This window comes from Mus musculus, chromosome 3 (genome assembly GCF_000001635.26).
Source record: "Mus musculus strain C57BL/6J chromosome 3, GRCm38.p6 C57BL/6J".
NCBI lineage: Eukaryota > Metazoa > Chordata > Mammalia > Rodentia > Muridae > Mus > Mus musculus.
In genome coordinates this window covers 124,320,093-124,333,322 of record NC_000069.6, presented here as the reverse complement: position 1 = coordinate 124,333,322, position 13,230 = coordinate 124,320,093, and the positions used below count along the sequence as shown (strand labels likewise).

Below are 13,230 nucleotides of genomic sequence, written 5' to 3'. Positions count from 1 at the left end.
TGACATTGTGAGACAAGGAATCTCCGAGGATCTCATTTATTTTCTGCTGTCCATTGACATCTGGGCTTGAGACCCACCTGTAAGAGTAGTTTGTTTCTGCACTGAGACTCTCTAGAAGGAAACTAAATTTTCATTTGTGAGGATTATCTATTGGAGTTTTCTGTTGTGTTACAATGGGACATGTGTCTACTTCCTTCAGTTCTAGGGCCTCCTCTAGTGCAGACATGTGCAGGTCTTGTGCATGCTGCCTCAGTCTAGACCTTCATATGTGCATCTATCATGCTGATAGAGAGAGACGTGTTTTCTTCCGGTCCTCCATTCCATCTGGCACTTACACTTTTTCTACCTCCTCTTCCAAGGGTTCTGTGAGCCCTGAGGGGAGGGCTTTGATAGAGACATACAATGTAGGTCTGAGTTCCATCTCGTGGAGTGAGCCTTAAGTCAAATCAGATATTATTTCTCAGATATTCGGTTACTTCCCACAAGGTTGGTGCAAACATTGCCCTAGCTTATCTTGCAGGCAAGACACCATTGAATATCAAATGGTTTGTTGCTGAGTCGGTTACATATTTCCTTTGGTAGTATGTAAAGTACCTTCCTGTTACCAAATCATAGAAAGAAGGGGTGAAAGCTCTCTACAGGTGTCAGCTGGACTACTCGAAGTTCAATGAATTGGGCACATGTTGTCTTCAGCAACAGAGTTTTGCTGTCAGTTTGTGAAGAGCAACCTATAGTATTGTGCAATAGCCTGAGTTGTTTAGGAATTTCTGTGCATCCCTTTTTATGAACAACTCAATTAGATGTAACTCAGTCGTGGTATTGGAAGCTTCATTTGGTGACAAGAGATGTCCATTTGGTGTTCTTTCTGCCTTCACGATTTCATTTAGATTGCCTTAATATATGTATATATTTTCAGGAAGTTTCTACTGTATTATGTTTTCATAATACACCTCAAATGCCTGTTAATTTCCTGTTTCTCTTGTTACTCCTTGCCTTATCACCAACTCCCCTCCCTATTTCTCATTTTTTCTCCTATCAGGTTCAGGGTATCTGGTTGAAGAATTTGATCCACTTGGACTTGAGCTTTGTGCAGGGTGATAAGTATGGGTCTATTCAGATTATTTTACAGGGAGTTATCCAGTTTGACCAACACCATTTGTTATAGATGCTTTGTTTTTCCAGTGTGTGTTTCTGGCTTCTTTATCAAAAATCAGGTGTCCATATGTGTGTTAACCTATGCTTGGATCTTTAATTCAATTCAACTGATAGAGGTGTCTGGTTTTGTGCCAATGGCATACTGTTTTTATTACTATATCATTATAGTATAGCTTCAAATCAAGGATGGTGATACCTCCAGTATCCTGCTATGTGTATGCCTCACCACTGGTGTGCCTGAGCCTGACCTACAAGGCAAAACGCAGTCCCTGTTTCCCCAGGTGAGAAACAACAGAGTCTGAGATGGATGCTCTGGTCCCTGGGCACCTGTGTATTTCAGATAATGGGGTCTGAGGGTCTCAGGGTGTCTACACGCCAGGCAGGAAGGGGATGGCTGAGCCCAGGAGGGGGCAGAATCCAGTATGGTTCTGAATGAGTGCTGAAAGTAGAGAGGAGAGCAAGCAGGCCTTCAGGCTTTCTCCAGGAGATTTTGATGCAGATGCAGTTTTTATGATAAAGGCCTCCCCCACTCATCAATTCTTGACTTTCCTTGCTTGTCCAAACTGGTTTTATTTTGATAGCAGATAAATGCATACACCTTACTCAGGGTGAATCAGGAAATTAAATATCTTTGAAGAAAGGAATTCCTAAAAAGGGAAGCTCATTGGCTAAACATTCAGGGCCTATCTAAATACCTCATTAGCATAGAGAATTCTAGGTTTTTATGATACATGATTGATTGTTATGGTCTTATCAGTGGGCTGTCAGGATTATGTGTTCCAGCTCAGGTAGTTTGTCAGAGAGCTGACTCCATGCCTGCCTTTCTCAATTTTGAGATTCCTCTGGGTTTGAGCTTGCTCAACCTTACCAATTGTTCTGTGTGGGGGCACTGCTCAAGTGCCCCCACAATACAGCAGTTTTGTTATTGGTCAGGAGTGTTTTAGATATTGGTGCGTGTGTGTGTTTCTACATAAAGTTGGAAACTGTTCCTTCAAGATCTGTGAAGAATTGTGTTGGATTTTTGATGGGATTACACTGAACATGGGAGATCTTTCCATCTTTTGTTATGTTCTTCAACTCCATTTTCCAGTGACTTGAAGTTTTATTATACACGTCTTTCACTTTCTTGGTTAGAAATACCACAAGATTTTTAAGATAGTTTACATTATTTGAAGCTGTTGTGAAAAGTATTGTTTCCTGATTTCTTTCTCAGATCATTTGTCATTTCTGTATAGGAGAACAACTGACTTGTTTCAAGTTAATTTTGATCCAGATACCTTGCCAAAAGTGCTTATTAGGTATAGGAGTTCCCAGATGGAAGTTTTGGGGATCACCTATGTTAGGTGGCATTTTCCTGTAGATTTAGGAACCTGCTCTTAATCAACACCTTCCTTTGATGCAGTGGGGTTTCTTCGAAGCTCTGTTAGCATGAAATAAATCTGTGTCTTCAACAACATCCCATTTCACAGAGAGACTCTAGTGAGGAAACAACGGTTTTGGTTACTTGGCATGAGACTCTGAGCTAGCCAAGTTTTCACACATGTGCATTTTATGCAAAGCCTTATGAAAATTATTCTCAAAGGATAATGCTTAATTTGGTAAATTAAACTTGTCATTTCAAGTGATTTCCTTCTAACATGAAATAGTAGGTCACTGCTACTTGAGCATGTTCGATGGGATGTGTCTTCCAGCTTTGTCAACCACAGCACCCAGGGAATTTCATTAGAGAATTCACTTTGGCAGGTCTAATTGCAGAAGCTGGGAAGACTTCTGAAAGTCCCCCTCCCTAGCACAGACATATGTATATGTATATATATATATATATATATATATATATATATATATATATATTTACTTAATCTTCATAAATTTCAGTCACCATGTTTTCTTTCAGAAAGTACTAAAGTACTACATTTACTAATATTGTTGACATGGATAAATAAATTAACCAAAATCATCAATAAATTCTTTTTCTTTTTATAAATAGTGTCTTTTACTTCCTATGGTAATTGTATTTGGATCCCAAGAGGAGAAATTTCAATTAAAAATAAAAGCCCAGAGGTCTGGGAAATGTCTCTGCTGTTAAATTGCTGATTGATTAGGCAAGAGTACCAAATTTCAGATCCCTAGAACCATGTAAATAGTGGGTATGCAATGGCCTGCCTATGATTCTGGTTTAAAAGACAGAGAAAGGAAATTCCCAATGCAAAGTATTCAGATTCGGTTTCAGTGACTTCTGGGTTTCATTGAGAGATTTTCTTATATAATTACCTTGGAAGAACAATGGAGGCAGAACCCCGATGTTAAACTTGGGCCCCCTTATAAGCAGGCAAACACATGCACATACACTTGAACACACACTTGTGCCCACACATGCAATCAGACCCCCTCTACACACACACAAACACACACTCACACACACACACACACACACACACACCCTACATCATACATATAAAGAAAAGAAAATACAAAGAAGAAAAATACAGCCTCCATGTAACATAAAAGCTAATGTGCACCTGCTATCTTTGAAGTAATTATGGCAAAAATAAAAAATAAAGAGATAAAAAATTAGTGGAAAAGAAAAAATAAAGCAAAATGTTTATACATTACTAGATATATCATTTTAAATTGTTGTATTGTGCATCTCATGCATTTCTTGGCACAAGTGGAGCTCAGGGAAACAATTCAGAGGAGTTGTCTCTTTCTACCTTCAGTTCCATTCTGGAGATTAAATCCAGGTGATCAGGCTTCCAAGCAAAGCTGATACCTGCTGAGCTCTCATGCCAGTCTAGAGCGTATACCACATTTGATTACAGTTTCAAGCATCTGGCAGCTACATGGTACTCGTGGCATTTGCTAAATTTCAAATGAACACCTTTGTGATAACCTATGCACTCTCTCATTCCAGGAGTGTAAATTTAGTACAAGGCAGGATATTTGAGAATTTATGCCTTTTATGCAAATGGATCTTTTGCCGGCATAAATGTCTGTGCACCATGTGCATGCTTGTTGCTTGTGGAGGTCAGAGAAAATTGTCAGATGCCCTGGAATTGGAGTCACAGAGCGGGGAAGCTCCTGTGTGGGTGCTGCAAATCATATCTGGGTTCACTGGAGGATCAGTAACCACTCTTTCGTACTGAGCCATCTTCCCAGCCATTTATTATTTAAAGTTAATTTTACTATATGAATGTTTTAATTGTATGTATGTGTGTGTACATGGGTGCTTGGTAGCCATGGGGGCAAGAAGAGGACACTCGATTCCCTGGTGATAGGTGGTTGTAAGCTGTCATGTCAATCCTGATAACCAAAACCCGGGTCCCCTGTAAGAGGTGTTATTATTAGCCATTGAACCTCCTCTCCAATCCCTGTTATATATATGAAAGATTTCAAGAAGTAAATATAAATATCTTATAGATTCAGTATTTTACAAAATATAACTATTTACAAAGGTATTTTACAAAACAACCTATTTTACAAGAATACGTTTCTACTGATAGAATTGAAGACACCATGTTTTACATAGTGTCATTGTAAAGCTAGAGTATATTTCAATGCTGATTTGAAACTTGGTGACAAAATTCAGAACTCTTTTGAGATTAAGATATTTGTATGATATTTGAGTTTATAATTACCTGCTCTGAACTATTTCCCACTAATATACATTTTATAGTTGGGTAGTTGAACTGTTCTAAACAAATTGCCTAGTGGTATAAAAAAATTAACAGGATTATTTTCTTAAATTAATACACTAAATTCATATAATGCAAATCATGTTTTATGTTATTAAAAATAGTCACATGCTATATTATTGGAAACTACAAGTATTTGTACACATTCATGCATTTCTACTAGGATTACTAATTATGGATTATGAGAGTTGTTTTGCTTTGCATAGTTGACCACATATTCTTCTCAGTATATTATACAGGTAAAGAGGTACAGGAATTCTTTTTCTTGGTAACCATTTCTTACTAGTTGAGAACATACATTGTATCATCATAGTCCACACACTAAACTAGACTCCTTCAATCCGTGCCAACAGGCCACTCCTCCCTGTCATTCCGCTGACACTGACCCCATACTTCAACCTACAAAACTGTCTACCATTCTAAACTACTTAATGCTAAGGAGCTATCAATATAATTAGAAAGCAGTTACATTGTTATACTCTTAACACTGTTGGCTTTGGCTCTGAGTTAGTGTGTTTACCCTTGTTGCCTGCCAATCCTATACACAACCACATTTTGTGAAGAAAAATAATCTTTTACTTGTGCATTATTCCTTAGTGAGTTTCAACTGTTTGATCTCCATCTGTGAGGAGTTTCCACTGCTAAGAGCTGACTTTCTCATCCCTGCAAATGTGTTCTTTAGATGGCTTAGTTAATTCTTAGCAGATACATTGGAGTACACTGAGTATATTTTCATTAAATTGTATAATAAAATATAACCCATCTTTGGGATGTAGTTGCTGACAAATTCCTACACATTTTAATGGTAGTTACATATACATTTTTAATATAAGTATTTGTACATATTTTATTAGTGAATAATTATATTTGAAGTGTTATTGCCTTTTACCTGGACAGAAGATAAAAACAATAAACTTTATAATGTTTAGAAATCTAATAGTGATGGATTGGACATAGGAAAAGCTAAGACATAAATATCTGTAATATTGGAACAGCAGATTACTTTCATGCTCTTGTCAAATTTCACAGAATGTACAAAGGTTTGAGTGAAGTTTAAAATACATTATGGAGTTTGGATGATAAAAATGGATCAATGTAGTTGATCTTTTAAAAGTATATATTTGGTGGTACTAAAAATGTTTGAGAAGGCGGTGTCTACCTTAGCGGGGGAAGAATTTTAAGTCATTTACAATCACTTCAATTTTCAATGTGATTATGAATTACCTTAAATTAAAGCCCAATAAGGGGAATAAATAACAGAAATGCATAGACTATAAATATGTGCGTTATACATATATGTAAATGTGACCAGAGGCTTACCTACATAACATTCATTAAATGGATTATTAAATGGGGCAAGACACATTACACATTCATAATATCTGGATATATAAGCAAGTTTATGTACAGAAGCACACAAATACCTGACACTGCCTGTGTTGCTACTCATTACATTATTGTGATATTGATCACTGCTGTCATTTTAAAGACTTTTGATTCATTACCTAGGCTCTAAGTCCTTTTCAAAGCTCCTGCACCTTTGGGAGTCACAGAAAGAGATGAAGACTGACGTCATTCATGACCATTTTACAATAGCATGTTTGTTTCTTATGCTGTAATTAGATCAAGGAAGTTGGAAATATCTTTGAAAAGCAATTCAAAGTTTACAAATTAAATACATTCTATATGTGCATTGATACTTTTTAACAACTTAATAAGGATGAAATAAGAGGAAACTGATTTGTGTTAATTTTGGCATAAGGGTTAAAAGAATATATCTTAGAGAAATTTGTGTTTTCTCAACTACCTCGTTCTGATCCCAGATGATTTGCTAGTGGTAGAATTGAGAGTATCTAATGGTTTTAACTTAAAAATTCCCACTGTGCCTAGATCATTCAGTGGCTACACCCTGTCTCAGTGACACAAGGCTATCTTATACTTCCTTGACCATATACAAATCATGAGTGTGAAGTCAGGTTTCTTCATTTTAAACTTATTGAAACAGATACTGTATTACTGTATTCCACTGAATTATCTTTAATTCAGTAAACATCCCTGAAAACATTCACAAGTTATATTTCTACATATTTTTGAGATTTGGAACTGGGATATGTTAGTGACCTGATATTACAGCATAAAAGACAATGCCAACTGCTGACAGAGCACAGAACAGCATAGTGAACAACTTCAGACTTCCTAATGTTTGGCTTATTGCATATCAAGTGAATTTGAAAAGTATCAAAGACATAGCAGAAGCTAAAACAAGCTTTCTTATCAACATTTAAATGGAAAAATCTAGACTGTCGATTGACTGATTCCAATTTCATATTTTAGAAATGTCTTTCTGAATATGCAGGAAGGATTTATGACAATCTTTGCATGTAAGGGAAATTGGCTGTTCTATTGTAGGGGTAGTGCTTCAGAGATGGTAAATTTGAATGAAATAATGAAAAGAATAAAAGAGTTTAAGTCCAGAGAAATTCGGGATCTGAGACTATGAAATTGCTGGTTATCTGGTCTGATGGTAAGAAAAGCCACCACCGCCACTGTCTGCTCACTGAAAGTTGTTTATTCAGCTGGGCAAGTCATATCTTTACCTTCCTTTCTCTCCCTCTCCTTCCCCTCCCCCTCCCTCTCAGTCTTTCTCCCTCTCTCCTTCTTCCCCTCCATGCTGCTCCTGAGAAATCTCTTAACCCCTAAATAGAAGGAAATCTCTGACATAAAGCAAGGGCCCAAGTCCAAGGCCCTGTTTAACTCAGAGGTCACATGCTTCTCAAACATACTTCCCCTGAACTATTTCATCTATAACTGTCTCAAGGATTGGAGCGATGTCTGAGTGGGTAAAGCATCTGCCCCACAAGTGTGAGAATCTGAATTCAAATTCTCAACTCTCAGGTAAATTCAGATGCAACAGTGCATCTCTACAATCCCAGTGATCCTGAGACATGGGGTGGAGCCGGGAGAATCTCTAGAAACTCAAAAGCCATCAGCAGAACACAACATGGAGACTCTGTCCCAATTAAGGCAGAAGATGAGAACCCATGGTCTCCTTTGACATATAGGCATATTATGGCACATACGAATGAACACACAGTTATAGCAAACATATACAAGTGTATCTAAAACACAAACACACACACACACACACACACACACACACACACACACACTGCTATGCCAATATAGTCTTTCCTATGCAGAGCACAGGTAAATTATTTTACCTGGCAAAAGTGATTTTCAGGTAAATGAACAAGAAGTAGAAACTGTACTCCTGGTCTCCAAATTAAAAGGCTATTAGAATATTTTACTCTTAAAAGGGGTTTTAATTATTCATGTGATAATTGCAATCTCCTTGAATGCAGTCCAAAACCAAATGGGGGTAGCTGTGCATCAGTCTCATACTGTTAAACAAACATGAGGAGCTGGATTCAGTGATGTTATCAAAGACTCCTTATTGAATTGAAATGGAGTGATACTGAGCACCAGGGAATGATCACACTGACACCCAGGCCTTGCTCGTCCCATACAGGCCAATGACACATCCTTACTGTTTGCTAAATGAGACGGTGCCAACTCTATTTAAATGCTAGTGGATCTACATTCTAAACATAAAGTATGTTTGGAATCCATCCCAGGAATTATTTAAGTCTTACTATTTATTTAATCTTATTTATTTAGGTTGATTTAGTCTTATTTAAGCAAGAGAATTTTAAAATCATTGAAGCTCATGCCACAGTGGAGAACCTTTGGATTTTATTATCAGACACATCTTAAGAATTTTCCAGCCTATAATGATAAATCTAAAATGTCCCGTGGTTAACTAGCACCAGTGCTGCCCTTCATCCTGCGCTTCTTGCAGGACAATTTTAAAGAGACTCAACAATTCATACCTAGCTGAATTAAATATGTAGTGGTTGTTTGTTTGTTTGTTTGGTTGGTTTGGTTTGGTTTGTTTTTTTGAATAACATATGGGCACACACTTATTTCTTGACATTATCTCCTGAACTCACTGAGAGTTATAGCTAGGATCTTCCCAACTTTTCACCAAACTGTTATTTCTTGTGGAGTTATATTTTATTTAGAAAAGTAGTTTCCCTTTTCCACCAGCGAAGCAAACAGCACAGCTGAAGCCAGGCACCGACCCCAGGAGTATCGTGTCAGCAGATGAGTTAAGGAGACGCGTTGCTTTGGGTTTCAGGTTTGCTTCTTCTTGCCAGAACACTGAAGAAATCAAACCAGGAGCAGGGATCAAGCAGATGCCATGTCGGAAGTTAATTTGAGGGGTAGAGAGCTAAAAGAATCTCACAGATATTGATCCAGATCCTAATCCAACATATTGTTAAGTTCAAGTTAACACTTGTGAAATAACTTGGAAGCTGTCCTCTAATCTTACAGTGAGTTCAATTAGATTTGCATGGATTATCTGAAGTGCCTAATAGATAAGAAAATTGTTACCATGTGTTTGATTACAAATAACAGTTCAGATTCTTAGAAGTAAGAAATATGTGTGAGAGTTCTGAGTCATATGAAAAGTTGAAATTTGGCTTTACAACTGCATACCAGGTGGCAAAATGTGCAAGACTTTACAACTCAGAGCATAGAATAGCAATACCACATTAGGCAAATGATAACAAAAGGGGTGGGAAAACCACTTCCATGTCCAGAAAGAAAGAAATCTTTGTTACTTACCTTTGAAAGAAGACAGGGTAGAAAAGTGTTTTTATTTTTGGTTGTTGTTGTTGGTTTTTGGTTTTGTTTGTTTGTTTGTTTGTTTGTTTTCTTGGCTTTTCAGGCTGTACTCTGCTAGGTAAGCATAAAGTTTTAGGAGCCTCAGTTTTTGGGAAACCTGAATCATTCATACACCTAAGATGCCATCACAAGCAGAGATGAGAGGCATGAGAAGAAACTGTAGAAAACCAGGAAATGCAGGGAGCATACAGGCTTCACCCAGGGTGCTGTCCACTACCCTATCCCTGAAAAGCAAAAACACCCACACTGTGGAAAGGAACTCAGCATGGGGATTGAGCCAGGTGTAAATACTTACCTCAGAGTCCATTGTTTGTCTTGGCTTCTGTAAAGGATACAAACTATATTCATATGTACACATGTATAATGAACAAGATCACCTTGTATCAATGTTTCCCAATGAAGGGCAGAAGCTACACTAACAGCACCATTCTAAAATCCATTCATAAATTTTATTGGGCCACTTCATCTTTAAATGGAGTTTAATATGTCAAATATTTCCCAGATATAATTAGCTGTACACACATACACACACATGCACACATACACACACATACACAAATATATATTTATATATTATTTAAACAGTGTATATGTATAGACACGTTTAACCATAGCCTTATCTTTAAAATTGTTTATATATTAAATAATATTCTTCTGATACACTGCTTTCACCAAATTTTATGAATCTGCCAAAACCATTCTTAGTAAATATTGAGTAGATACGATTTTTTTTCAGTAAGGTTGAATTTTGTGAGTTTTCCTGGACAAGTGTTTAAAATAAACAGGAAGAAGTTGTTCACCTCTTCAGTAACCCATGATATTTATTAAAGGTATTTTGATTCGATAAATGTCAATATCACCACACATGTCATCTATTCGGAGTTTGATGCTTTAATGGGGGCATAGCACTAGCAGTCACTAATTACAAAATTAAACACATACTTTGGGGGTTTGACAAATACTTTCCATTGTAAATTTAAAACAACTTTAAAAAGGAATCCCAACGATTACATAATACTGATTTAAGTTCCACCTTTATCAGATTTTCCACTTTATCCTGCAAGAGAACATGGAGAAAACCACTTTGCTGCCAGACTTGTTAATGCGATAAAGAACACTGGAAGCAGGAAACTATTATTTATACACACAATTCTGCAGTCATCACCACGAAACGTTTGGACAATCGTTGAGGTAACAATCTAAACTAAATACGATGTTGGTCTGTTAACTATTCTGACAGGATTTAGAGGCTGAGTGGTTTAATCTTAATTCCCACCACCACTCATACCGCTGCCAACCCTTAAAAACACATTAGACAATAACAATAGCAATATTTAAAAAAGCACGACCCGTTCTGAAAAACAGAAACTCTCTAGCACAGAGACACCACATAGCAAGGAGTGGATTCCCTTGGAGGTAAGAATCAATTAGCTTGAAGCTGCTTAAGGAGCCTTCTCTTTCTTCTTTGGTGGAGAGTCTATTCTATTCGGATTCTCCACTCCATTTTCTGTGCCTTTTCTCGCCCTGGACCGTCTCTTCCTTCCACAAACATGAAGGTTCGCGTCTTCTAACCATCTCTGAAGCCAGACAGTAGTCAAGGTCCATGTTATGTACACCTGGATACTGCAACTCGAGGACAGAACAGCGATTTTAGCTGCCAGCACATTGACATTACCAGAGAGTGCATTGCCATTCCGATTTGTCCCGGCCAGGTGAAGCCCTACTGTAACCACCGAGACAATCAATGTCACGAGTCTCCCGGATATAAACACGATAGGCCACAGAGACAACCCTTTCTGGTACCGCTCATCACCAAAGTAAAGCAGGCTGCACACGCTGGAGAGGAGCTCTACGGCGTAGTGCAGCATCAGCAGCAGCAGGCCCAAGTGGTTCAAGTACAAGAGATAGGCCCCTCCAATGTGGAAGAGGTGGAGGCCAATGTAGATGAGCTGACCCGGGATATCTTGCTTCCTGACTTTCTGGAAGTAAAGCTCCGGAAAGCTATGAAACCAGTAAGCCAACTGTGAAATGTAGAAAAATTTCATCTGAAATGTCATCATGTTGTGGGGCTGAGACTTCCACAAGAGTGTAGGGTCTGACAGGCAGTTCTCAGAGGCCAGAATGATCATGCCCCAGATCCCGGACACTATATAGAACACACTCAGCTGCCCGGCCTCATTCAGTTTGTTTTGTTTGCCTTTGGTGAGCTGCAGTCTCCTGCTGAGCTTATCTAGCACGTACTCCTGAATGGTGGCGTGGATGATGATGGCCACCAGCATGTAGAAGAACACTGTGGCCAGATCTTTGACCCCATAATGGTACAGGGTCCTGGACCCGGAGGGCAGCCCTTCCGCTGGGACAACGACTCCATGCTGCAGAGTGAGGAACGCGATCGACATCTCGGAGGTGCCCTCGAACATAAGCCCCAGCACGAAGAACATGCCCACGCAGGAGACCATATCCGCGTGGTTCTGCACCATGAATTCGTGGCTCAACACCGGGGGGTTCCTGGCGTTCTTCTTGCGGAGCCCCATGCCGCGGTACTCACCAGTAGTCACCGGCCTCCACCGCTGATCACTGAGCCGCTCCCAGCGCCGGGCTCCCCATCACCGCCCGTCTGACGCCCAGGGTCGCAGCCGCTGCCGACCGATCAATCAAAGGCTGGGGCCGCGTAGGCCGAGCATGCGCACAGGGGCTGCGGAGGCAGGAAAGGAAATCGAGCGCCGCGCCCCTGCCCCGCAGGCCCGGGTGCGAGCGCGGATTTGCTGCACCGATCGCCGCCGCCCACCCACAGGAGCCGGAGGGGCTTCCCAGGAACTGGGAAATCTGGTGCCACTGTCATTGCCATTGCCATCATCACCATGGCAACACAGCAGCGAGTTCCCTAGTGCTCTCTACTGATCTCTTAGGAATCTCACCTTCCCTTAAGGGGCTGATGCTGTGGAAATCAAATTCATTCTCTCTCTCTCTCTCTCTCTCTCTCTCTCTCTCTCTCTCTCTCTCTCTCTCTCTCTCTCATCTGAGTGTCTGTGTCTCCTCTATGTGTTTTTTGTCTTTGCCTCTGTCTCTCTGTTTCTCTCTCCTTTTCCCCACCCACCTCTTTGTGACACACCATGCCTGCCATTATTATCACCACAGGTCTAATAAATATCAGTAGCCACGATTTAAATCCTGAGTGGAACCAGAGTATTCTCAGCGCTGTATTGTGCTGTCTCTATGTTAAATCAGTCAGACCTGGCAACACCAATGCAAAGAAGCAGTTTCAGAAAATAATGCTATTAGAACAAAAATGGCTGTAGAGGTGCTAGCTAATTATATTAGAAGTCTGCAAGGCAGTGGGAAGCAGAGATCTTGCAGGTCCTTGGCTACAAAACAAGACTTCACTCGGACAGACATGAATCTCAGGGTTCATTTGTCTGTGTGTAACGTTTTTAGCAAATGTTAAATTTCACTTTAAAGAAAAGCCATGTTATTAGCTTTGTCAACAGAAGTTTTATGTCAGTTTTCAAATATCACTGATAAGGGAGAATGAATTTCTTGTCCTTTATCTGTCATATGAGTGTAAAGTCCTTACGGAGAGGAATGATGGGTGAAAGTATAAAGTATGCAGTTCAGACGAATAACGCTACAGGCC

At 39.3% G+C, this 13,230-nt stretch overlaps 1 protein-coding gene across 1 annotated transcript; it reads right to left on the bottom strand.

Moving 5' to 3' along the window:
• Positions 1-10,062: 10,062 nt before the first annotated feature.
• Tram1l1 (translocation associated membrane protein 1-like 1) lies at positions 10,063-12,286 on the bottom strand. Its single transcript, NM_146140.4, has one exon. The coding sequence runs from the start codon at positions 12,128-12,130 to the stop codon at positions 11,039-11,041; it is 1,092 nt and encodes a 363-aa protein (NP_666252.1). The 5' UTR covers positions 12,131-12,286; the 3' UTR covers positions 10,063-11,038.
• Between the last annotated feature and the right edge of the window lie 944 nt (positions 12,287-13,230).

Excerpts from the sequence above, each read along its gene's own strand:
- Tram1l1 (NM_146140.4), bottom strand. The coding sequence starts at position 12,130 with ATGGGGCTCCGCAAGAAGAACGCCAGGAACCCCCCGGTGTTGAGCCAC.